At 41.3% G+C, this 27145-nt stretch overlaps 1 protein-coding gene across 3 annotated transcripts in view; it reads right to left on the bottom strand.

Moving 5' to 3' along the window:
• The window catches only part of LOC311258388 (uncharacterized protein), a 127935-nt gene that overhangs the window by 87711 nt on the left and 13079 nt on the right, over positions 1 to 27145 (bottom strand). For 2 of the 3 annotated variants that reach the window (XM_084354634.1, XM_084354633.1), the window contains exon 2: positions 17352 to 17524. In XM_084354634.1, coding sequence (XP_084210760.1) covers positions 17352 to 17433 — 82 coding nt within the window. In that variant the 5' untranslated portion in view covers positions 17434 to 17524. Of the gene's footprint in view, positions 1 to 17351; positions 17525 to 27145 lie in introns of those variants that run through there. The other variant, XM_084354635.1, reaches the window with a different exon arrangement.

Genomic DNA, 27145 nt, shown 5'->3' with positions numbered 1-27145 from the left:
CGAGCTGCGGCCGTCACACTGTGACAGCAGAGCTCACAGCTGCCTGGGAAATAAGATAAACTATTAGCAGATGAGAAACTGAGCTATCTGTTCCATCTCGCTTGAATCAGGAACTTGTTTGCCTCCGCACAACCTTCAGGAAATGCACGGGGCCTCGGCTGGTACCACGAAATGACGCCCAGACACAGAGCGCAATTAAGCCCTGCGTGGCATGGGCAGCCATTATGTATGAAATCAAATTACCTTCATTAACCTGCCAAGTTGGCTGAAGGCGTCACTACCCACTGGTTCTTTCTCCGCCCTCGCGGAGGAAGATGAATGACAAACCAAAAGAGGTGCAGCATGCTGATATCCCTGTGGAGTTCTAATACAACATCCCCTCCCAAAATTTTCTAATGCATTCATACTCATGGAAACCATTTCTGCTGCCTCCGCCACGTATGTTTTAATGTTGCACAATGAAATGCATGGCTCGAAAACAATATCGCACGGTATGAGATAATTAGCTCTCCTAGCTTGACAAATGGGCCGATACCTATGTGCATACATGCTTTTGAGCGCTGCATACGCCGCCTTCATGAATAGGCATTGTGCTGCATCCCCCAGCTGTAATACATATATTTATTGCCATAACTCTTAACCGCCTGAACAATGGCTGCACAGAAGTACTAGCTTAAAATGTCCCATACCGCCAAATAAAAAGGTGCAGTGAATAAAGACACGGGATCATAGAGGAGACTCGTGGCCACATCACAGTCATAGAAATAGATGTTGTTTTAAAAGTGCCCAGACTTTCTATCACTGACCTCATTTTTCCAGCACACAGGATGTCAAACAGTGTTGACTTTACACTCTTAAAAGGGAGAGAAAATCTCCCCCTCACAAATGGTTATTCCTCGCAGGAAAACGGGAATCAAGTTAACAACAAAATGCAATCCTGTCTGGTCGTGCAAATAATCATTTGGCCTTATGTAAAATTGCAGGCAGAGGCACCGGGGGGAACTGATATTTGTGGTGACTGGCTATCAGAGGCAGCATCAGAGGTAAGTGATTCTATTTAGATAGATAATAAATATGCGGTCATGGGGAACCTATATCCAAAACCCACATAATGACTTTCTGCTGTGGCTGGAGGAGGAGGTTTGCCGATCAGTCCTTTACAATATTTACAGCAATTTGCTCCCCTTCATCCCTCTCAGTGCTAATTCTATTTCCTCTTCATTACGGACACCATATTTTTAATGAGAGGGGGCCTTTTCCCAGTCGAAACGTCTCCTCAATTCTTGTATTTATCAATCACACGGAGGCTTTTAGGCTGCGGGCACACGGGTATCACATGGTGAAATCAGTCTTGAATTCCACTTAGCCGATGCACTGAGTGATTTGGGGGAATTAGCCTGAATGCCGTTTTGAACGACGGCCATGTAACAGTTCTGAGACGACACAGGAGAAACTTAAAATATGTGCTCTGTCATTTGTTTTAAAAAGATACTGACTGAAGTGGTTCACAGTGAATTTGGACTTTGCATGTTTATTTATTCAAATTCACCTCCAAATTTTTGGGAGCTTTGATAACTAATACATTATGTATGAGGGGCAAATAATGCTTTGCCTGAACTGATTTATTGTGACTAACAAAATTTCATGCCCGTGCCACCTGGAGCTGGCCGATGTATCAATATAATGTAATATCCTCGGATGAGAGTAGATATTATCTGGGATTTTGGCCGTCGTATTATTGTGATGCGGTCTAAATGTTTTTCTTTTCCCCGGTCCTAAAAGCTGCATTACAGTTAATGAAACAATTTTCCTTATTAGACTCTTCTAGCTGAGTGAAATGAAACACGCATCCCCCTGCTCGCCCAGTCATCATATTCACGCCCCTAATGATAATTTTTAAAACCTTTCATATCTTCTGACGCACCAGTAGCCATCGCCAAAATATCAGCACATTACTGATATCAAGGTGGAAGTACTTAGGGGTTTTTTGTTCGGTATTGCACATCCTACCACAGGTGAAATGTACGGCGTGTCATCAGAAAAGCTGCTGTCTGGATGTGCATGTGCGATAAAAATGTGATTTTTACAGGCATACATGCAGAATATCTGCGTCTGATGGTTCTGTGGAGGCTTCACGTGAAGTAAACCTGCAAATGTGCCATTTAGCATTTTTCTGCGACGATGTTTCAGCCAGCAACAGATAACAGTTTATAATTTGCAGACTAAAAATAAGGAACAATTCTTTTTTGGGTTAAAAATTTAATTAGTTTTATAGGTTTGAAAGCAAGTCTGGAGGTTTGTGGCTGAAAGCGAAGTGAAACTGAATCACTTGAAAAGGTTTTAATTTCAGCAAAAGATCTTGACAGGAAAACTAGAATGGCATTCAGTAGAGTGCATACCTCTGCCAAGGCCAAACAGTCCCATTTAGTTCAAGTCTTGTCCAATATCAAATAAAACATATTTATATGTGCTAGATGAAACTGTGTTCACTCACAGATACCAGCCACCTAAAGACAGCTGATTGTTTTTAAATTACTCCCTGAGAAAGTAACAAAACTTAGGAAAAATTCCCTACTGTTGAAGTAATGTCAAAGAAAGTGAGGGAAAAAATTCCTGGATCCGTCCCTTTGTCCAGATCCGCACCAAAAAAGTTAATGAGGTCCGTTCTGGGCCGAGACACGTCCTCCATCCAACTTTTGTCCAGTCGATCATTACATCGGCCGTCTGTAAAAACCTGACCTGGACACCTGCGGTATGAATCATAAAACCTGCACTAACCTGCATTTTTTTGCCACTTGAAGACGTCAGAAACACATCGCAAAGCACAACACTGAGATATTATGACCTTATAAACTGATACGGTGGACTTAATTAGCAAAGACTTGCAGCCAGTCGCTAACTGTGTGTGACTGCCATTGGGTGTTGAACCTCTCTGCAGAGCTGAGGGGAACTGTTTGCGACGACATGACTGCAACGTGTGTGTCCATCATCATTCATCATTTGTTACCTCGAGGGCAAAAAAGAGGAAGGGCGACCACCAGCTAATATTTATTTAGTTATTTATTCATCCATCCATCCATCCCAGGCTTCGATATGGCCTATACCTCCAGTCGGCCCTGAATGGGGGAAAATTCAATCTGAATGAAGACAAAGAAAAAACTCCAGAAAAACACAAAGAAACGTGCCGGGCGATCAAAAGAGGGATGAGAGATCCCTTCTCTTCAGACGACTTGGGGTGAAACGGAAGCTATGGTGTGATCACTGTTAGTAAGTTACAGTTTAAATGTGTCAATAATAACGTTTTAAATCCAATATTGAACCGTCTCAGCCTTCAGAACCGTCTCGGCCTCTAAAGAACCCATGAACAGCGCTGGGCTGTGAGGCCTTGGCATGAGGGACGTAGTCTTTCCTAAAGTCAATCGATTAAACAGAATAAGTGTCTATAAAACTGAAAAAAACAATTCTCAGTGCCTCAAACACCCTGAAATGATTCATGGTAAAATCAGAATTCAATCCATTTTGGTCCAATAAAATGATCTGTGAAGGTTTTCTGTGAGTTCGTCCCTGACACGAACCGGCCTCGGAAATATGTGCGAGCGTTTGTGTGTCCATTGTTGATGTGTGAAAAGAAATTAAGCACAGTACATTTAATATCTCCTCACATCTCATTTCACTTCTCAAATGGACGTCTCGAGAATCGCGGCAGACACGCGGCATTACGGTAACTAAAGGGATCCTGGGTAGTATGTCATTGATTGACTCTAATAGGTTACGGTAAATCCCATTTTTCTCCCCCCCCCTCATCAATTACTTTCATTTATTTAGTGGACCATAACTCTATTTGTGAATGAAAACCTTATTCAGAAGACAAGAAAAATTAGCTCGTGGGTGCTGGATTGTTGGAAAAGGAAGAAAATGAGGTGTCTAACCCAAAGTGACATTTACAAATTACCTGTTAATTTCAACTGGGTTGAGGGATGATAGGACTGAATTACACTGACAGGAGGGTAACCGGGTAATGAAAGTCGAGTCTGTAGTGGCCAATTGAGTAACCTGCACTTAGAGACAAAGTGGGTTTATTCCATGTGAGCACCTGAAGTATTTTTTCAGCGTCTTATCTGAACTGTATTCTGTCCACACCCACCTGAGAGGCTCGTTCCCAGCCCACAATCTACTTTTTGCTCCAATTAAGCGGAGGCCGGATGATGAATAGTTACAATCAGCCTTGTTTTAGAGGCCTGTGCTCAGGAGGATACTAACCATGCAGGGAGAGTGCGAGGCGAGAACGTCCAGGTGTCAGAGTGCAAGGTGAAGTGGCGAGACTTACAACGGTGTCACCTTGAATCTGTCGGCGCTAATGTCTGCTTAAAAAAAGGGAAAAAAAAAAAGTCTAAGTGCTGAGACAACAAGGCACAAAAACTGGTGTCCCTCACCCCTTCCCCCCTCACCCTCTCCCTCCCCCCCATGCCCAGAGCAAACATTAGGGGGAAGAGAAAACAGTGCCAAGTGGAAACGGGTGACATTTGAATTGAATACCTCAATAATGGATGCAATCTCCCTGTAACCTCCATTTAGCTGGCAGAGCCGTAGCGGCACAAAAAATCAAGACAGGATCCCTCAGGTCAATGGAAACAGAGGACGTTGGTTAATGATGCCTGCACTCCTCCTGAAAGCATCATGCTAGATGCTAAGAGGGAAGATAAAAGCCCCCCCGCCGCCTATTAGCAGCGGAGAGAACGCACATTTCCCATTTTTTCCTGGAATCTGGATTTCAGCACGACCAGAATACTTCAGTTTTTTTTTGCGCCGTCATGTTTATCAGCTCCTCTTATAGGTCAGCAGTTTCCGAACACTTGTGAGCGAGAGAAGAGGAAAGAAAGAGATCAATTAGGGCGGCGCTCTGATTTGCGTTTATGAAAAGGTCACCCAAGTCTTCTTAACAATTGTAGGACACTTGCTGGAAAACTCCTTAACAATCTCCACTGTGGCTGCACGGAGCAGCGAGACTCCACCCTGACCTCTTTAGAGAGGCCGGCGCAGCTTCTCCCTCACTCTCGTCTGACCGGAGAAAACTAATGAGTGCGAGGCTGTGGGTAAAACCTAATGGGGCTCAGTAGTTTTTTTGCTCCGGGCTGACTGCTGAAAATGAACATTTAACCACAGCTCGAGTAATTGAAAAAATGACAAGCAGTACATACAGGCCATCGCCCCACACACACACACACACACACATACAAACACACACACCGCACGCACACACAACGCCCAAATTATTATGATTATTTGCCACCTCCGGATTAGAGGCGTCCTCTCCACTCTGTCACTTACATCACCAACCAGGAGTAGCGTCAAAAAACACACAGGAAGAAGCAGAGAAGTGGAAGTAATATCAATTAAAATGAGAGTGTCGGCCTCCAGTCATGCTCAGATAAGGAGTAAGTGCACAGAGAGGCGAGGTCTTGATGTTACTGTGTGGAAAGCAGGCTGTACAGTAATGATAGAAATGTAATGTTACTGTGGAGTTTTTCTCTCTGAGATTAACTTTGCTCACAGCTCCACCTGCTTGTCATTTATCGACACTGACACTTGTGTGTCTTTTTGAAAGTCGAACCGGAAGTGTGCGACTGATTGACCCACACTGCTGAAACCACGTGCGGCATCGCGACTGAATCAATCAGAGGATCAGGACTGAAACAGTTTGAGCTCTGACGCCTCCGATGATATTTAACATTAAATCAAACATCTGAAACAAATACACACGCTCAGGTGGATATTGGCCATTTATAAAGCTAATTGTTTTACCTTTTGTTAGTTTTTCTTTCCTACAAGCAGATAACTGGAGGTAGTATTCAGGTATTGAGTAAAGAAGCCACAAAAATACCCTCAAGTAGAAGTTTTGCCTCAAAATCCTCATAATTTTGAGACAGTACAATTAGTTTGGAGCCAATCGTGGTCCGATACGCAACTAATGGGATGTGGAAGCTTTCAGCACACGTTCACTGAGATGCTTGATAAGGAGCAGGGCCGGGCTATATAAAGATATTATATCGTCATTGAGATATGAGACTTTATGTCTTCTCAGAATCTAGATATCGCTTTATCTTGATATGACACAAGTGTCGTCTTTTCCTGGTTTACAGGCTGTATTACAGTAAAGTGATGTCATTTTCTGAACTCATCGGACTGTTCCACTTGTTCTCATACTCGTCTTTACCCACTTAGTCATTACATCCACATTACTGATGATCACTGATCCCATTGTGCTGATATTTTGTGAAAGAACCGACATAAACCCCTACAATACTGCCACATTTGGTCAAAAATATCTCCTAGTTCATTAAGAATTAATGAAGTTCATTTGAGGAGATTTTAAAATATCAAGATAAATATCAAGTATCGAGATGGAGCCTAAAAATATTGCAGTATAGTTTCCAGCACTGTGCCCTGATAAGGAGAAGATGTACTATATGTCAATATTATATTATTTGAGGTTTACTATCCACCTTATTGCTAGCCCCCCATTAACTGCACCTCCAGCGCACCTAACCAGCATTTTCCATGGCAGCGGGATGCTTGTACTTCTTCTTAGAGTCATTAATTCATAATGATCTAGGTTAGAGATTGTATTGAGTGAATGCTGCTGACGCTATTGGCATTTTACTGTTACATCTCAGTCACAACCACGTATCATTTACTGTAACGTCTTCACAATAAAAGCCCCCCGTTATTTAGTCATTTAGAAGCTTTTATTATGAAGCAGCCTGACAGGAAATTATGTGTTTTCAGCAGCAGTCACTAAACACGACTCCTGAAACAGCTGAAGGTGAACACGATGAAGCGGTAAAACACAGCAGATGTTTGAAAGGACAAACAGGACGAGAGAAGCTACAGAGATTCAGTGAGAAGCTACAAAAGTACTGAGAGCTGAACACAGACTTTTAACGACGTCTTTCTCTCAGGTTTCCTGCACAGACATGAGTTGAGTATCGAGTTTAGCAGCGGCTGTAGCTTGGCCCATCGCTGGTGCCGCCCGGCGCAACTTCACCTAAAGCATTGAAAGTGCTGCAGGACTTCAGTCATTACGATGCTATGTTGCTTATGCTAGTGTTGCCGAGCAGCAGGTGTATCACCCATAATCACTTCCCCTGTTACCTCCCCAGGACACTCGTGGATAGGATTGTTATTACAGATGCATTAATACATATGAAGCATTTTGGCTGCGGTGGAACAGTTTTGTATTTTCTAAATGTGCCCATGTGAGAAAGGTGGTTTAATTTATTGTCTAACAATTCAGTGTTTTAACTACTGCTGCAGAAATAAATGACCTCGACCCACCAGTCTGTGACAGCCTGTTAAATATAAATGTTCCTTTTTTTAAACGACTGTTAAATACTGCGTCCTGATGTGTACACGTGCAGTCGCTACAACAAATAACTAAATGTATTTTTGTATAATCAGTCGTGGACTACCAGAGTCCTGCCTCAGGAGGTGGTAGTGTGATTTTCCAATATATAAAATAAGACTGATTAAAGCTAAATTATTATCTCGGACATTAACCAGATTGAACGCGAGCTCTGAAACCATGATCCATCATAATAGTTGAGCATTATCTTAAATGTCCAATGGCTATTCCATTTATGAATGTTACGCTTGATGGATGACGGCAATTAACAAAATGTAATCTCCAAAGAGTTTCTCCGAGTTCTCCCCCCACGTTCAGACACATTCTCACAGAATAGGTAAGACCTTGTTTGGCGCGCCGTCCTTCAGCAGATTCACCATCACATGTGAATCGTTTTGCTTTCAGAGTCGTGTTATTTTTTTTTAATGTTATTTGAAACAGATTTGATTGCTAAACTGACATATCAGTCATCCTGTTGGTTATTTAAAGATGTTTAGACAGACCTGCGTGTGCAATTAGCAGCAGTTAGTGGAGCAGCTTCACATTTGTTCCAACGCAAACAGGATTTTTCTGTCGAACTGAAAAACTGAAACAAAAGGTCCTTTTTCCTTCTTCCTGCCAGAGTGAAACCTCAGCATGCAGATGACCTGAGTGTGCAGTCTGGGTCCACTCATCTTACAAAAACACTAAATTATGTCTCCTTCTAATGGTTCAGTCATGGATCTGTAACGCTGAGCCTTATTCTGAGGGAAACTTAAGATTAATATCATTTTAGAAGTTCAGGAGTTTACACTGTTGTTTAATTTAGACACTGTCTGTCCATTGGTAGCTATTTTTATGGGGGTTATAAAAGACATCCACTAATGCCAGTTTTGTAGGCAGGATTAGGAAAAGAAGGATGTTCCTTCACGACCCAACTGTCAGAATAAATGCTGGCAGTGTAGTGACAACGTTGTGATTATGTTCTGGTTAGGTTCAGGCACAAGATGCACTTGGATAGGGTTCGGAAAAGATCATGTGTTGGCTTAAAATATCTGCTTTTGTCGCTGGAAAAAGTCCCAACGTCTCCTGAAGAAAATATCCAACAGCCTCACACTTGAAGCTCGTCTCTAACACCGGTCTCCGGCTTCGTCCACTTCTCGCCGAGCTGCAACGCCGCGACCATCCCCACCACATCCCGACATGAACGTCAGCTCATGTACGGTAATTTTTCAAGCAAAAACGTATGATATTCTTTGGTTTTCCTCTAACAGCATGTTGACTGAATACAAGAAGACATTTGAGGACTTCACCTCATCTTCGCCTCAACGATTAATCAAGAACAGGAAGATCCATAACTATAAATAATCGTTTGCTTCAGCCCGACAACACATGCTGCTTTTTCTGCCCTTAATATTTTAGAGTTTCATGCAAAATCTTTTTCCCATCATTTCTTTTGCAAAGTTTCTTTTTGAATATCTTTTGATGCTTCATAGCTGCAGTCTCACCAGAGTCGGGTACAAAATGTACCGATCAAATTAAAGTCGATACTAGAGAGAACAAATTCATGTTTAATCCATCTGTGCCAAATGTTGGTACCTGAGAGCTTCTTAGAGAAACATTACAGAGAGAAAGACAGAAAGTGAGACATCACTCTAAGTTGCAGTGAGTCAGGACAACGCTCGCTGTAATATCTGTAAAGTAAAATACAAAGCAAAACGTCTAACCTGAGGAAACACCTGCTCAAACATAAAATATATGTAAAAGCCAAAGGGTGTGCTGTTGGACACCGGTATGAAGCCCTAGGTATGATATCGTGAACAATACCGGACCCTGAGTCTCGCTGGTGATCACTGGTGGTCGAAGTACAAGTGCATAAAAACAAATAAGTCATGGGTGAGACACAGTAATCAACGGCTACAACGCCATCCGCTGCCAACTGGAGTCATTGCTGACAACTAAATTCAAATTATAGCTTTCAGATTAGTCTCATGTTGAGTTACACTCATTACGTCAATGAACTGTCTGTGCATTTGTTCTCGCTCGGCCAATGTCTGCATCTGTCTTATTCAAACAGAGCACACACACACACACACACATTCAGATGCATGCTAATGGTTAGTGTACTTAAACCGACCCGACAGGCCCGATAACGGCTGTTTTAAAACACATCTTGCGGATGCTTTGCCTGTGAAACAGTTCTGCAGATTAATTTTGAAATAATTACTCCTTTTCAGTATTCCACTTCCAGCTCTGACCTTCTTTCCTGAGCACTCCACCTGTTTTTCCTCCTCTCCCACTTCACGGTAGCCTTTTCCCTTGCCCCCTGTGCTGTCTTCATTACCACAGCATATAGATGCCGCTGCCCTGACTGCCTCGCTGTAATGAGGGAGAGACTCTGCATATGGACACCGATTCAATGCAGACTTACAACCGCTGGAAAAATGTTTTAATCATTTTTTTTTTTAAAAAAAGGGAAGCTCCCGCGGTAATGAGAGGTCAAGTGATTGGGTGTTGGATTCACAACACAGATGATGGTGATTCATTCAGATGCTCCTCCCTCTGTCATTGCCTTCATGGAGTACGGTCCTCATTCATAACTGTCAAGAACCTACTCATCTGTACCCCCGGCTTATTTGGGTGAAAATCACACATAAAAATGTATTTTTCCACCGCGGAGAGGACAGAAGAGAGAACTAATCTCATTTCTTCTGACACTTCCCTATAATGATTTTTTTTGGGGGGAGACAGTGGAGGATAATCCGCGGATGGATACGAGCCCATCCCAAGTCTGCAAGTCTGCTAAGAGCAGGAGACGCAAGCTGACTTTCAGATGTACCCTCCAGCTTTCTGCAGCCAGTTGAGGTTTGGTGGGGGTTGGAGGGGGTAAAGAAGAGGTAGAAGACAGTAACAAGATCATGCAATATTAATGAGGTGTGAGATGAGGGGACATGCAAGGCAAATCGGCCACTGTATATGCAGGAAAATAATATCTTACACAAGCATGAGGACTTGTATTTGTGGAAAAATGGTGATAAGTGATTATAAAGAGGAGAAAGGGCGACAACAAGTGTGAACGTATATCAACTGGAAATAAAACAGGGATACGAGGGAAGCAGTAATTAGCTCTGCACTGTCGAATCAGAAAAACTGTTAATTTGTTCATGCCGGGGAAGCAACTTTGGACTTCATCAAAAACACACTCATTACTAGTTTGCATTTTATTTTGGTAGAGTGGTAACGTGTTACTGATAACATTCAGCCACTAAGTGTGTCGTCCCATCTTCCCCCTTCCTCCGCATTCGTGTCACAACACGGCTGTCTTTGGAGTCATCCGCCTCCTCAAGCGGTCGCCAGTTTCTCGTCCTATCCAACGTTGCTAACACAAGCTAATGTTAACGCCGGCTAACGCTAGCTAATGTCAACAGAATCAGAAATTCCTTTATTAGTCTCGCAAATGGGGAAATTTGTGCGTCACAGCAGCCAAAGGACAGTTCAATATAACAATACACAATAATAAGAGTAAAAAAATAAACAATATAATGAAAAGATAAGAAGGAGAGTTGGAGCAGAAACAGAAATAGAATTGTTTATACATAATATGTACAAATATAAACAGTGTAATTATAAACAGTGCGGGCAGTGTATTGTTATAAATAAATAAAAAATATGAGTATGAAAAACGATGCCAACGCTAGCTAACGTCAATGTTGCTAACGCTAGCTAGCTAACGTAGGGCAGTACAGTAAGCGAGGCGCACACTCTAGAAGTCGGCCATTTTTAGATTTTTTTTTTTTTCCAAACTGGCAACGACCAGGACTGTTGACTGATGACGAAACAGAACAAAACAATCATTTTGGACCTGATTACACTGTAAAATTATTAATTCACAATTACAATGTTTTCAAGGAAAACTTTTATTCTGCACCTTTCTACAAGCTCTAGATTAATTTATTTAAATATTTTGTCTACACAAAAATGTTATCAATATGGCCTTTAATACTGACAGATGAAACATGTCCTGTAGAGAGTAAGAGGAATTAATCTAATATTTACTCTTTGTATGAGAATAGCTGGTCAGTCATTGTACTTTTTAAATCTACATGTCTGAACTGTTTGGCGCCTATCCACCATCTTTTTGCTCCTTCCACTCTTGTCTCTTGATTTATGGTTGCTATGGTTGCCAATATTCAGCCTTACCTACAACTACTTTACTTTATTTGCTTATTTAGCACATGAAACATCAATATTTCCTTATCAATGCAATTATGCAGGTTTTCAACAACGTTTGCATTCTTCAGCTGCCTTGTTTCTGGTAAGAAAAAAATAAGATGGATACACTTGTGATGAGAAAGCTGAGCGGGGATGTGTAAAAGCAGCACTTTGCAACCTATATTGTTGGTCGTACAGTAACAGATGGGACGCTTCAACATTAGCTGACTTGACCAACAACCCACTTTCTACCAGCTTGCCAAAGTAGGTCAGCAATCACACACACTGGCCCAACATCTTTGTCCACTTTCATTTGAATTGTAGAGATGACAAAGATTAATATCATTAAAAATTGCTTGTTAAATGCGTTCGCCGGCCAGCGTTATCGGTGCTGTGGTTATTTCCAGGAGAGATGCTGGAGGAGAAAGCACTGCGACACTGCTGCACGTGAGAGAGACAGTCCCAGTGGGAGAAATGAGACCATCTGCCCCTCTGCAGGTGACTGTCCCCGGATAGAGGAAGGAGTTAAGCTGAGACAGCGAAAGAGAGCAGCAGGGTAAGCTGTCCTGCTATGAGGCTGCTGTAGCAGGCAGAGCTCTATAATCGGCCCACTACTGTTGTTTTCTAAAGTGTTACGGTGATAAAATTTCATGTGGGACGGATCGCGTGTCGCAGGGGTCAGGACCCACTGCGTCCACTGTTGAATGACATCCTCCTGGGTTGTCACGCCGGGGGTGAGACTGCAGCCAGGGATTTGTCACTGGCTTAGAAAAAGGGCTGAGAGTGCCACATGCTGGAAAACACAAAGAAATCTTCAATGATGAGGTCATGAAAACACAGACGAAACAAAAACACGGCACAAAGAAGGTTGAAGGAGTCATAAACAGTCGTGTACCACAGTGCTGATAAAGGAATGTGGCCTCCAAGCATCTGATTAAAGCTGCTGGTCTCAGTTCACTCGTCGTATTGACCGATGGCCTCAGGGTCAAGTATCTCAGCGCCGTTTCAAAAGTTCCCCCTTTTTGTTATAAATAAGTAAGAGCCTTTAATTCACAAGCCGATTTTCGAGAAACTTTCTGGGCCTCACCCCCGTGCACTCGGCTCCACAATCGCTCTTTATGCAAATACATAGCCTGAGGTAATGCAAACCTAAAGAGCCGGAGCGAATGAGACGCTGCAATTCTGTGTGAGTTAAGACACTTACAATTAACATCTTACTTAACGATGTTACTCCAGTCTGGATGAAAAAGGAGTGAGAGGCTGTGAGATAACCTTGTTTTTTTCTTTGCTTTCATGTTTAGATCTGCCGGTTGGACACATATAGTAATATAAATATGCCCAGAAGGAAATAACTCACCTAGCATCGGCGACCGAGCGAACGCTGCTGATAAGGAGACTTGCAGCGATTCGACACGCTTCTGTTTATCAGCGACATAAACTAGGACAAACGCGGCCACTTCATCGTTTCTAAAGGAGAATATAAGGTGCCGGGTAAATACATTAAATAAAACAATAGAATTAATTAGGCTGGGATTAATTCATGAAAGATAATTAAAGTTAGCCTGTGGAGGTTTCATTGTTAACAAACATCTGGGTTGTTTTATTCAGCCTCGCTCACCAAATGGATTGTGTGTATATCTTTAAGGCTTTACAAACACGCTGAATGCTTTTCATTGTTTACAAAATATTTTTTAAAGGTTTTTTTAAAAACCTGTTAATATGCATCGCCCTCTGCAGTCGGAAAAAGCGTGTATGCTGGGATCATAGATCGTGAAACCGAGCTGCAAACTGGCCTTCAGATGAGTGCGTTTGCCTTTTCACGTCACTTGTCCAGGTAATAATAACTGTAGTTTTTGTGGAAATGAAGCTTGTGTGTTCCCGTTTCCACAATGATTGAGATTTATAAATAAAGAGCCAGATTTATATGGAGCTCTTTAAATCTGACAAGAATAAATGCATATTACTGTCTTTAAGTGAAGCTACACAGAGTTGTATGCATCTGGCCACAGGTCGGAGTATTTTCAACACCAAACGGGACGGACGCGTTGTGTTTCGGTAATACCACACTTTGCTAGGAAGCTAGCTCTCCCCCTCTCCGGCTAGGATTAGCTAATCTTCAGACCTATTTTTGGGTCAATGCGACTAATTCAGTGAGAAAAGGTCACATTCTCTCGGTCGGTCTTTTGCCATCTTGTGAATTACACAGCTGCTAATGCTAGCGATTTAATGTCAGTTATTTGTCAGACATGTTGGGTTGAGACAGCCAACGCCGTCGAATTCATCTGTACTTGTGAATTTTCGCTCTTTTCCGACTCCGTGCAGTTATAGTTCTTGTAAGTGGTTTTCCAGACTGCAGAGAAAACCCAATTCCCACTCTGCGGCATACTGGAATCGAGTTTTGATTGTCAAGTCAAAAATGCATCTACTTCAAATCTGTAACCTGAATTCATTCAGATAAACAGACAAGTGATGAGTGGCACTCAATGTGAAGACGCACTGGATTTTATTTGTTTGTTTATGACTTTAAGTCTTCTCTTCCTCTTCCAGGTTTCCTAGTTCAGTGTTGACCGTCTGTGCTAACAGGACGTTGGGAAGAAAGATGTGTCCGTCTCATGCACTGGGAAGAAAAAGAGTAAACAAAGTGTGACGGCAAAAACTACAAAAATAAATCAAATGTGTCTTTAAATCACATGAAATTATTAAGGCAGAAAAAAGTTCATGCACATCACTACAGCGAGGGGTTGGAGCACAAACACTGAGGGCACTCGCTCACAGAAACATGACTCCCAATTTGGACAAAACCTCGAGGGGATATTTATATCAAAATGTCTTCTCCTAAGGAGTTTGTGTGCAACTGTGAAATCATGAAATGATTAAAGTGAGGTGGAAAAACATCTATCATTACGCTAATTTCAATTAAGCAATGCAGCAGCACTTAAATTGTCTGCGTGACATGTGCTGATGACATGACAACATGAGTCCTAAGCTTTTTTTTTCCACCACCTGGGGTAAACAATTAGCAAAACATTTCTATATTAGTGAAGGCACTCGCTCTCCTTCTTTGTGAGGCTCCCATGCCAACGTCTCTATTAACCGACAAACTCCATTAAGCTAAAAGCATGTTTTTCTCTTCTCCCTGTGCTTATTCCATGTTTGACTATTATTAGCTCCAATACATCAACTGTAACATTATTCTAATATCAGAGCTTTTTGACTAATGTCACCCCAGACGTCTCTGATAACGAGCAACCCATTTCTTAAAGCAGAAATCATCAAATAATGTCTTGATTGCATTATAATGCTATAAAGAGACGAGTGTGTAATTGGTAAATGGAACATGAATCCACAGAACAACAAAACCAAATGCATATCATCCACTGATGGAAACATCTGTGAATCATTATGCAAACTTAGGTTAATTCTTTCGAGTTCGATTCATTAAGGAGTATTGTTAGTTTCAGTGGCTGAGCCCTTATTATCATGCATTTAGGAAATGAGGCAAATAGAAAAGGCATAAGAGCCCAATCAATAGCTCTTTTCATTTTGCCTTAATGGCCACGTCTTTTCTCCCTCGTGGACTAAAAAGAACACGGGGGAGGTTGGTGTTACAACCATAAAATGTAATTTCTCTGCAGGAAAAACATAATAATGCCTCCTATCCCCTTTCTGCATATTCCTATAACATTCTGCCAAATTGAGTATGGATTTAACATCAAAAGGTTACATGAATTTTTCAAATGAGATATTAAAGTCAATATTTCAAGCAGAGGATATTTCAATTCGGAGGGAGCTTACACGATAGGGGCCGTGTGCTGAGATGAGCTGGCTCGCAGGCATGGCTGCAGTTCCCCCCCCCCACAAAATTGACTCGCTAGAAAAAGTCAAACCCGGGGATTTTGATGTCAAACATGGCAGGAAAATCTAACAGCGTTCAACTTTTTACTCCTCGCGAGTGCGGTGGGAATAAATGTTGTATATTAATACAGCAGAGATTCACCCACCACTGTGAGAGAAGCCACTCAGGACTTATCCACCATGACACGATGTTTTCAGTCTGTACACAACCAGAAGAGCGCTGGACTGAGAGGAGTGAACTTTGGATATGAACTGCAAATGATAATGAACCAGATTCCTGCATTATTAAGTATTATAAGTACGCCTCACACACACACAATGTCTCAATTACTGATTCGACATTATCTTCAGCAGTTCAGTTAACACTACCATTGTTCCAGTCTGCTATAATGGCAGCAGAGTGGACAGTGTGGCCATTAGGAGCAGCTATAAACACAAGCTAGAAGTACAAACTAGATTCTCAATGTATCTGAATTGTGTAACTTCGTCTCTACACACCGGAGCAGTTTTCATTGTCACTGGTAGAAGTTCACTTTTTCCTGCGCAGGACTCAAACTGTGTCTTCGCACATGAGGGGTTCACAGGTAAACCAGGCGCGAGAGTACCGGAGGTGATGCAGGAGACGAAAGTCGGTGACTGATGTGACAAAATGACATAATTAACCCTCTCAGCCTATATTTCAGGGTACTGATATAGTAATGGCTCTTCTGAGTAGCTGATGAAGGTGTTTGCAGCCCTCACCACCAGTAACCACAGGTGTCACTGATGCTGCTTTTCCACCAAAATTGGCGGGTCTGCAAAGGTTTTTTAAACGCGGGTCAACCTGCTAAAAATTGCCGATTGACCCCTTATTCCCCACTTCCTGCAGGCAAGGCTGTGATTTCCATCTGAAGCCTTACGTTGTACGTCACTGACATCAGTCCTTCCCGCAGACAGGCAACCGGTTGAAACGCAAAGTTACCTTGAAAATAATGACATCGTCGGAAACGTAAGGGATAATGTAAGTACATAACTTAAAGCATAATAACACAGGCCCGGTTGATTTCAGACATTTTAACGTGGAAATCTTACATATTTTACCTTTAAGGCCTAACGGACACGTCAAACGCCTCCGTTTGAAGATCTGCATCATTTATAACAGCCTGTGGTCTTCCTCTCCTGTTTCATTCATGCATTTCCACCTATCACGTGTCATTACCGCCACCAGCTGAACATGACATCACTCTCCGGTGCCTGTGCTGGCTGACCACAGATCCAAACACTGCTCAGCTTCTCCTCTAGCGGTCAAAACTGACCTATTTTGGACATTTAATGGAAAATATGTGAACAAATCATCATCTGAATTTTGACTGAGGGTCTAATTCTTTCTGATGTTTCCCATTGGCCCATTCACCAGCAGCAGCATCTACACTTCAACGAGGCGATCTTTAATTGGACGGCTATAACTGTGCAATAAACTTGTACTTTTTATAGAAAATGAAACTGTATTTTAGTTCCCAATCCCCCAAAACATGGTTTACCAAGCCAACATTTAACTGCAGCAGTTGTGCAACACATCCAGTCTCATTAAGACACAGCAGAGAAGATCACAATGTGAGAGGAGGCCCCCTTTATGTGTTTGTAATCACGCTCTGTAATCAAGTCAAACTCTGAACCCGAGAGCTTTTATGCTCAGTGTTCACTAATAATTTCACTGCGGCCGGAGCAGACCGAATTAATGGACGTGTGATAGATCAGACCACCATTGTGTGAAGAGGGCATGAATTAATCTTGTTGAGCAAAGCACAATCACTCCTCTGTTCTCCCAGATTAACAGCTGTATTTTCAATATGGCTTTCACCGGCTAATTAAGAAAAAGGAGCTGCTGATTCCAGCAAGAAGTGATTCAAAAGAAAGTTTTTACCTCCGCTCTCGATCACCGGGGGGTATTCTTGGGGGAGCAGGTCGTGGGGTGCCCACTCTTCCCAAAATCCTCCACGCCTCATCCTTCATCTCGCGGCTGCTCGTCATGTCCCGTCACCGGCACAGTTACACCTGAACACTCTGCTGCTGCCAAACACCTGGCTCCATCTCCCACTGTCCAAATGAAAAATAAGCATAATCTGCCTTTCTGAGTATCCAGCAAATGAGGGATTTCATGACAAATTGGGTGGAGGTTCATTATGCAGAGGGGAAAGGCAGAACAGAGCCCGAGAGAGGCTGAAATAAAGGGATGTGTACTTGTGAATGGCAGAAATTGTGGTAATGACTTGTAAAAATTTTTGGCTTGGTTGCTAATTACTGTGCGTGTATTTAAAATCCACGCCATGTTTTTTTGTAAAAAAAAAACCAACACAGAGATTTATTTGAATCAGAAGTACAGCAGATGCTTAGTGGGTCAAACTAAAAACATCCACTGTGTATTTATCAGCACATTATATATTAATGCTTATACATTTTATATATTCGAACAATATCTCGTATGTAATGTATTTACACGGTCGGAAAAAGGTTTTTTCCAGAATAACTTTATTAAAAATCTTTAATCCCATTTGTGTGCGAGCCCGGCGCAGAGTGATGAGAAATGTGTGCATCGTCTGGAGGAGGATTTCAGAGTCACTCTGCAATAGTAAATTAACTGCCTCGATAGCTTGATGGATGTGTTTCTTAAAACTTAATTAGTGTGAAGATAAGTGGCCGCTCAATAAATGTCTGGCAGTTAAACACAAGTGGCATTCAAAAACATTTCAAATCGCATAAAACTGAGCGAGCACGTTAGGCCGAGAGTCACGGAGGAAGCAAGGGGGGCGAAGACAAAGGCGACCGGAGCGTCTCGGTTTGCAACAGTCCAGAGCTCTGTTTCCTGAAAGCATAAGAAAGTATTGAAAAATAACATTTATTTATTTTAAGCCTTTGTTTTGACATCTCTGCTAAGTGCTATGAAATTAATCATGATGTTCTAATTAATGAAAAAGAAGAAGATAACCTTTAACATGCATACAAATAAAATTAAACATTTGATTTGCATAATTAATCTGCCAGTTCTGTCATCGTTGCCCTCTTCTTCCTCTTATCGCGACTCGGAAACGCCACTTTTCTGATGCTGATGTTTATCTGACGTATCTTAACGCGCGTACTGCACGGAAGCACGTGCACAGGCGCTGGAGAAAATAACGTTAGCCTGCAGAATCTGAAAATATACAAAACAATGTATTAAATATTATCTATTCTCTTATCTTTATGTTGTTTATAATGTTTTCCTTTAGCCTTAGACCAGTTAAATCACCCCAAGCCGACGTTAGCTGCTACTGCAGATTTATCACGATCAGTGTATTTGTCTGTAACAAGAAGTTGTAGCACTGAAGCCCAAACTACATTTAAGTCAGTTGAGCAAAGATTTCACCTTCACATAGTTTGTCCACTAGAGAGCACTGACAGAGATTATCCAACTGTAAAATGTCCCTATAAGAATAAGTCTCCGTCACGATTTACAAGTCGCCCGATGGAAACCGAAACTGGCAAACTTGTTTATTTCTCTTGTCGTTTTCAGCCGTAACTGTAACGTTTAAAGATGTATAGTTAAACATGGTGGTCCGTCCTGCCTGATGTTTCTGCTGTGCGTATTTCATGCACCGAGTTGCTTTGTTTGCATCTTTGATAAACCAAATCCGCCCAAGAGCGACTTCTCACCGCTAGCTAACTGCTAGTTTGAGGTAACCGCAAGCTTAAAGTCATTTTCGCATTCCCATTTTGAAACATTAATGCACTCTAAAGGGATTTATACAGTTTTTTAAATGAGTAAGTTTGCAATTAATACAGATATTTTAAACTGAGACGTTTGTAATGTTTTTGGCTGCTGTTGATAAAGTGCCCCCATTTAAAGTTAATTCATTAAGTCTTTAATAAGTCGCCAATTCTTTCACACTTTCAGTGTTTCCCATTAATTAACCACTCTCTGGCAACATGCCACAGTCTCATAATGATCAGAAAATATTTTCTTCTCTGGGGATCAATAAAGGATTATCTTAATAGTGACGTCAACCTCGAGCAGCCGCTAAAACAAAACTCTTCTCCTGTAACGTTAATGTTAAAGCATAACAGCATAACAATACAAAAATGCAAACAGCTTGTTCGCATTTTCATATGATTTGTTTTTAACCGCTACTCTTAAATAACGGCAGTTTGAGTCTGTTGACTGCTGACACATTAAAGCAGCTGTATGTAGTAATGCAGAAGACATTTTTAATCAGCAGAGAAAAAGATCTTCACTGCCTAAACAAACTGAACAAACAAGCTGACCTTAAAGTACAACACAATTTCATACTGTTGTACTTTGTTTATATGTGGCGGACCCTGCCACCTTTCTAGCTTTAAACAGTGTTCTGGGGACCTTATATTCCTCTGAGAGCTTGTTTACTCACTCATGGAAAAAAAAAATCCAAAACTACATAGTGCCCCTTTAAGCCTTGTTTTCATAATGAACTATTCCAACAATGTAATTGTAAAAATGCATCGTGCTGGTCTCTAATAGACAGTTAAACATGACACTTGAAACAGGACCCGGTTTGAAGACTGCAGAACAACCAGGACCGGCGCTCAGGAATAACAGCCCCAACCTACAAAGCCTATAAAGTTCACTTCACAGAGTATGCAAAGCATCCTGTCTTGTTAAGTCACCAAAGCAGATTATTAAGACAACACTAATGAAGTTAAACAAAGCAGTCTGACAGAGTATGTAACTTGTGCTGAAAACCTAAACACAAGTGCAGATGAATAAATATCAAGTTAAGGAGGGCCGGGGACAGATAAACAAACAACAAGGGGGGGAAATGGCTTCACTCGCAAAATGGGACATTTAAAAAAACTGCTGACATCTAAAAGGCAATTGAATTTGCATACCACAAACTTTCATCTGGGGGGGATGTGAAGAAAGACTCCACACCACAGGAATCATTTAATATTTAATAAATTAGAAACAGTAGCTATGGCTAATTAGAATTTGCACATTTACAAATCAGCCCTGATAGCAAAACAAATTATGAAATATAACGGTGCTCCGTGGATTACCAGGGGAAAATCAGATGACAGACAAAGCAAATGGAGTATCACTAACAACATACTGTCAGAACACATCACACAGCTAATCCAGTTAGAGGGGGGGGGGGGTGCCATAGAGGCTTCGCTTTAAAATATTGATACGCTACTCCGTAAAAAGCTTTTTTTTTTTTTTCCTTCCCAAGACTACATTCAGTGTAACACTTGCTTATTGCTCATGGGTCATTAGCCTCTCATCCTCTGCTGCTTGGCCAGTTTGCTTTGAAAAGAGAAAGCCTTGTGATTAAATGAATGTGTTTGCTCTGGTACTCCATTAGAGGAGGTCTGGATGCTCGCCGTTTCATTGTTTATATTATGGGTACAAAGGCAGGCAGTGTGTAAACTGTTGTTGTATTCATTATTAAATTACTTCCCGGTGCAATGGCTTTTGGTAAAAGCCGTGGAATTTCTTGTAAAGGGGACTCGACGTGAACTCGGAGGGAAAACATTTATCAAATGATAAAGGCCGAGGCCGAGGCATATTCAAACTTAAGTAGTTATAGAGTAGATGCCGTACGCAATCTACATCAATAAAAGTCAAATAAAGGAGAAACGTGGAATAGCGCCGAGTGGATTGGGGCTATTCTACACGTCAGCTTTTGGCTTTTAACATTAAAAGTGAGAGCGTATTTATCATAATGTAGCGAACACATAATGCAACACTTTAACTTCATCGCGTTTTCACTGCAGCGAGGGGTCGCACCCAAGTCTCAACACATACAGCATCTGTCGGTTAAAATGCGCATTAGAGGGTGAATAAAGACAGAAGTGATGTTGGCGTGATAAAAAACACATGGTGAAACAGAATATGTTTATATACTTGGTGGCAATTCTGGTTTCCTGAGTGCTGATTTTGTTCCATCATATAATTTAGGGGCTGGAAACTGACATTTTTTTGTTTTTTCGTCTTCTTTTCCAAGATAACCACAGAAAACAATAACGCAAATAGCAATTAGCAATGACATGTACGTCTGACAAAAACAGCACAGCAAAAACAAACCGACCACAATTCAATTCAATATTTGTGTGAGTGCGAGTTTGCAGAAAGACTTCAGTTAATTTGGTGGAATGGTTCGTTTTAGTTTCCCCCAAAACAGTCCAGTTCCCATCCCGTTCACGACCACAAAGAGAAAGCAGCTCGAGACTCTTCCCTGCCCTCTCTCCAGATCAGGTTCTTCTTATGAGACTCATCATGGCCCTGAATAAACTGCTTTACCGGAGGGCACGACGTGGCGCTCACGTTTTTTTTCCGTTCTCACCAGCACTGCTCTTTTCTGCTGGTGCTTGAAGTGCTTTCTTTGTGACACTGCACGACCTGCGATGTGAGTATCACGCATGCACACCGCGATGTCGATGCTGAAATCATATATCGTACATCTCTAATCCAATTAGACATCAGGATTTCATAATAATTATTGTATGACACATCATCCTGTTTAAAACACGTCAGCTTATCCGATTTTCCAGTTCCTCGACTCACATTCACGCCCTGGCTTGTAGTCGCCGTACCCCGGCTGCCTCTTTTATCCGTATGATGATGATGATGTTGATTAAATGTGTGTGTTCTTGACGTCAACCGAGGTCCATGACGCGGCCGGTGTGTGTTATACTTTAGGCTGCCCTGATGGGTCAATGGGGGATCATGAGTGCGGACCTACTCGCAATGCTGTGACGCCGGCTCGTCATGTCCAGTAACAGTGAAGACAATGGCATGTTTTATAAAAGATTCATGTTCTCTTTGACTCATAGTTACCATCAGTCCCTGTAGAGTCTTTAGTGTACACCTTGTTATACATTTCCTTACAAGGCTGTGATAATTAAAAGGTAAGAAAGCCCATATAAGAGGAAGACAATGTTTTATTAAAGGCTAGTGTGGAAACCTTTGCACTCCTCGACAACAGGGGGTCAAATTATGCCCTTTGAAAGAAAAATGTGTTGTGACATTGTCAGCCTTAATCTACGACTCTTATGATAGGGTGCTGTGATAGGTTAGAGGCAGGAGGGTTAGGAGGGGGAGCAAAACTGCACATTATATGGATATAAATTTGCCTACTCCGAGCAAAGGTATGTAGTGATTTGAACAGAAATGTTAACAATGACCCAGTTTCACAGATTTTCTTCTATACAGAGGCTGTTTTGCTGCTCTGTCTTTAATTATGTAAATCAATCAAGCAAAATCCAACATCACACTCGATAGCCTGAATCACTCTGAATCACTCTGAATTTTAAAACCACACATAACTGCTGAACCCTAATTTAAGATCACCAGCTCTAGGATCTCACTCACTCATAGATAGCAGCCACCTAAATACACCTGATATTTTTTCATTAATGCATTATTCCCTGAGAAATTAACAACAATGTCTAAAAACACCTCATCTCGCCATGTTAAAGAAAGGGGAACAAAATCGATGCCGCCGTCCCCGATCTGGATCAGTACCATGGGTCTACTCTGAGCTGAGACCCGTCCTCCATCCAAATTTAGTGGAAATCCTTTCAGAGAAAACTAAACTAAAACGGCAGAACTAATAATATAGAGGAAATGCATTACATCAAAAGAGTGCCCAACGAAGCTAAGCTAATTTTAGCATTGGATTAAGCCAAGTTGGTAAACGGTGTTCCTGTTCACAAACCTGGTCGTCCCATCTGACTGCTGACATTCAGGAACTTCAGGAAAACTCTCTTGTCTATCTCTACATGCTTACATGTATGACGTCTGGCTACATCACATATAATAACAACAACATAATAGACTTTATTTCTATAGCACCTTCAGAAACAAGAGTAACAAGGTGCTTCACAAAACACAGTACCGTACAATACAGGTGCAAAGCTAGAAAATCATGGAGAAATGAAACAAAATAAAATGCAATTAAATGAGTGCTTCACAAAATACAATAGCTGTTATCTCATTGGCTGCAGCAACCAAAGTCAAAGCTGAAATATTCTCAACTTTAAGTTTTGAGCGGCGCGTCACACCGACGGTTGCACTTCCGCCACCGCTCTCCCCAACGAGGAGGGAAACAATGGCACAGCCAGCGCAGAGTGCTTTTACTGTTGATCACGATCATGCTGCCCATTAGTCCGTTCCTGAATGAAGCCTTTTCAGCTGCTGCACAGGGTTTTCCTTAGCAAAATTTACTGTTAGTGATATGGACAGGCATTACTTGGTATCCCCCCACATTACTGCATGCTTTATTTTATTTTAATGTTGCAAATAATTTTCTACATAGAAGACGCTGAGGGATCAATCTCTCGGGCTGTTAGGTCAGTCGTACTATAAATCTGAAGTCTGTCTGCATGTTGGTCTTATTTATTGTTATTCAAATACTCATTACTTTAAGACTGACATGCAGGGTATTTTCCACATATAGCAATTTTCTACATCTGGAAACGGGAGTTATTTATTCATGCCTGCTGTCTGAACTGAATCTAAGCAGAATTTTGAATCAAGGACCTTCAAATGGAGCGTCATTTGAAAAGACAGAAAGGAAAAACAAAAAAAATATTTGATCAGACGTACAAAAGGTTTTTAGAAAAATAAAAAAGATATGATTATGAAAAATAAATACAGACCAGAATCCTGCTAGCTTTTACAACTTTAAAGGCCCGTCTAGCCAGAACTGTTAGAAAGTGTAGCCACTCGTACGCCGACTTAACTGCCTCCTCGACGTCCCGCGAGGAATCCATCATAGTTGCCCTTTCATTCCAACAAAAACTACTCAATTAGAGAGGAAAGAGAAGTTTCTCCTGCTTCCTACCATGAGTGCCCATAACACAGGTTGAATAATGAATGAGCCTATACATGAATGGCACAAAGCTAATAACGTGTTGACTTTTTAATAAGCGCTGGACCAAACGGTTCAAATTGCAACTATTTAAAGAGGAATCTTTGAACGTATAGAACGCTCAGCATAGTCTTCTGGCCCCAGAGAATGGGCAAAAGAAAATGCTAAATAAATAATATACATGAATTTCCATCCACTTCTGTTGGAATATGTTTGAAACGTGAACATCAAGAGAAACATTTGGTGGTGCTAATTCTGCAGTGAAGTGCCATTAAACAATGGCAGAAGAAGAGGGAGCAACAAGATCATGTTATTAAAAAAAGCACCGATTAAATCTCAGTGGGAGAAAAATGGGATCAAATTATGGTCTATATGATTGTTTCATGTATTCCTATGAGGAATGTTACAGTCGCCTCATAGGTTCTTCAAATCTCATGTTTTCGTCCGCCACCAATTTTTGGACACATTTTTAGGTTTTTGTTTCTAGAGCACACGTTCACGTTCTCGATTTCAACCTTGGGATTCAGTCTCTGGACCATAACAGCAGTAAAGTGACCTTTTAATCTGCTACTTTTCACAGTTCTGTTCACACCGGAGTACTATTTGGACTCAAACGTCAAAAGCCAAGAGGGGCTAGAATGGTTGCAGTAGTCGAGGTCATGTCCAAAATAGTTTTTTACATCATTTTCTGAATTTGTTGAATGTTGAGGTGAGGGACACATTTGGTATTTTGAGGGGTAAATGGTTCATATCCACATGTTAAACAGGCCCACTTGAGATGTCACTGCATTCATCAGGTCAGTGGTATTCATGAGATAATCTAAAACTTTATCTTGAATTTTTAACCCTGAATTTGTATTTGATATTTTAACGTCTGAAATTATATTTATTACACGTTGGACAGGTCGACAAGCAACCGATTTGTTGCGTGACGGGGAAGTTTCATCTGTGAGATTTGAGTGAACATCATCACCCTTTTACCGAACCCCACCCTGCTTTTCCTATATCTCAAGCCCAAATATTAAAACAGTCACATCATGCAAAGTTCATGAATGCGTGCATGTTAAAAAATAAATAAAAAAAGCTAAAATTTTCTGATTCAACTTATTTTATAAAACATATGAGGGCTTCTTTGCCAGCTGGCATTCTGTAAGTAATCAAATATTCTCTTGCCACTACTGATATCCTATTGATGTTATGAAATTAAGTTTAATATTTAATCAGCAGTTTAAACAACCACAGATCAAACTGTATAATTTAAAAGACAAGGGTCAGTCAGTCAGTGGCTGCTCACAGTGATTCTCTTTCAAATGGAGGAGGTTTGGGTGTCATCTGGAATCACAGACGACATCCATTTAAAAGGGCACACTTATTTGATTAGCAGCCATGATGGGAAGGCCCAGAGAGGGCAAGGCATCCTTGATCAAAAGGGGGGAAACTGGCTGAGGATTTTAAAAAAACGACAAGTAAATCCTTGCTGTTGGGTCCTGTGTGTCAAGGTAAGAAGGGAAATAAAATCATGGGTACAAAAAACAGACCTGCAAACTCGAGGGTGTTAAAATTAAGCCTTTCTGGAGCAATTTAAGATTAAACTACAGCAAAAAGACGTCTCGTTTTGATACACAAATACGTTTATTAGTCCATTCGATTATTTTAATCACAATGTCAAACAACAGGCGAGATGGGCCCAGAGATAAGCTGGCACACTGCTAGACAAACACACATACACACACACAGAGGAGAGAGCACAGAGGCCCAGAAGCAGAGGCAGAAGAGGTTGAGATCTGAGAGGGATGAGAGAGAGATGGAAAAAGCAGAGACAGAGGGAGGAAGAGACCGTGGCAGAGGGGTGAGAGAGGGGTAGACGACAAACACTCTTTACTTTCTCCTCCTCGTCTGTACAAATACTTCACAGGTTTGTAAGTAGTACTACCAGAGTGTAGAATTGTTAAGCCCTCTCCTTACAAAAAACCTGCATTGAAAATACTATCTAAGTGAAAGTGCACAAGTATTAGCATCAAAATATGCTTAAAGTAAAGTCATATACTTACAGTGGAAGCACTTATTATGCAGAACGGCCCATTTCATCATGTTGAAGCACATAAACTAATCTGAATCTATTTTCATATTTTACTTAACATACTGCTGGGAAGCCTGTGAATCTTCCCCGGGAGACCAATAGAAGCCTCTTGATATAAATACAATTTATTTATTGATCTTATTTGTATTGTCAATCTGAATGCAAAGTAACTTAAGCTGTCATAAATCTAGCGAGTAAAAAGTACACTATTTCCCTCTGAGTCGAACATATAGGGATGGTGGAGTAAAGTATGACGTAGATGAAATAGAAAATGCTTAAGTACAGTACTTTAGTAAATGTGCTTAGTTACTTTCCACCACTGGTAACTGAGAGAACTGAGAAAAACTATGCAGTTAGCTAATGCTAGCTGGTTAAGCTATGCTATACATATTGGGAAGATGGCTTCAAACACAGTCAGCTACGATGAATTATTTAAGCATTGTTGTTGTCATCAAGGAGGCAAGGAGACATCAGGAGAGACTGAAGACAGACCTCAACTACAATAACACCAAAAATTTGTGGCAAGCCATCCAGACCATCACATGCTGCCAACGCAGGTGCACCCCTGAAATGTGAGGCCACGTTGCCAGTTTAACACATTTTACGCTCGCTTTAATCTTCTTAACAAAGAGCCAGCTGTGGTGTCCAGAGGACCGGCCACTGTCAGTAACCACAGCTGTAAGAAAAATCCTGCAGAGCGAATATGAGTAAAGCTGCTGGGCCTGATAACATCCCTGGCTGTGTACTAAAAAATTA

Source organism: Pagrus pagrus (genome assembly GCF_965226575.1).
Source record: "Pagrus pagrus genome assembly, chromosome: 6".
NCBI lineage: Eukaryota > Metazoa > Chordata > Actinopteri > Spariformes > Sparidae > Pagrus > Pagrus pagrus.
Note: the sequence above shows the minus strand (reverse complement) of the source record. Positions and strands in the feature narration are given on the sequence as shown.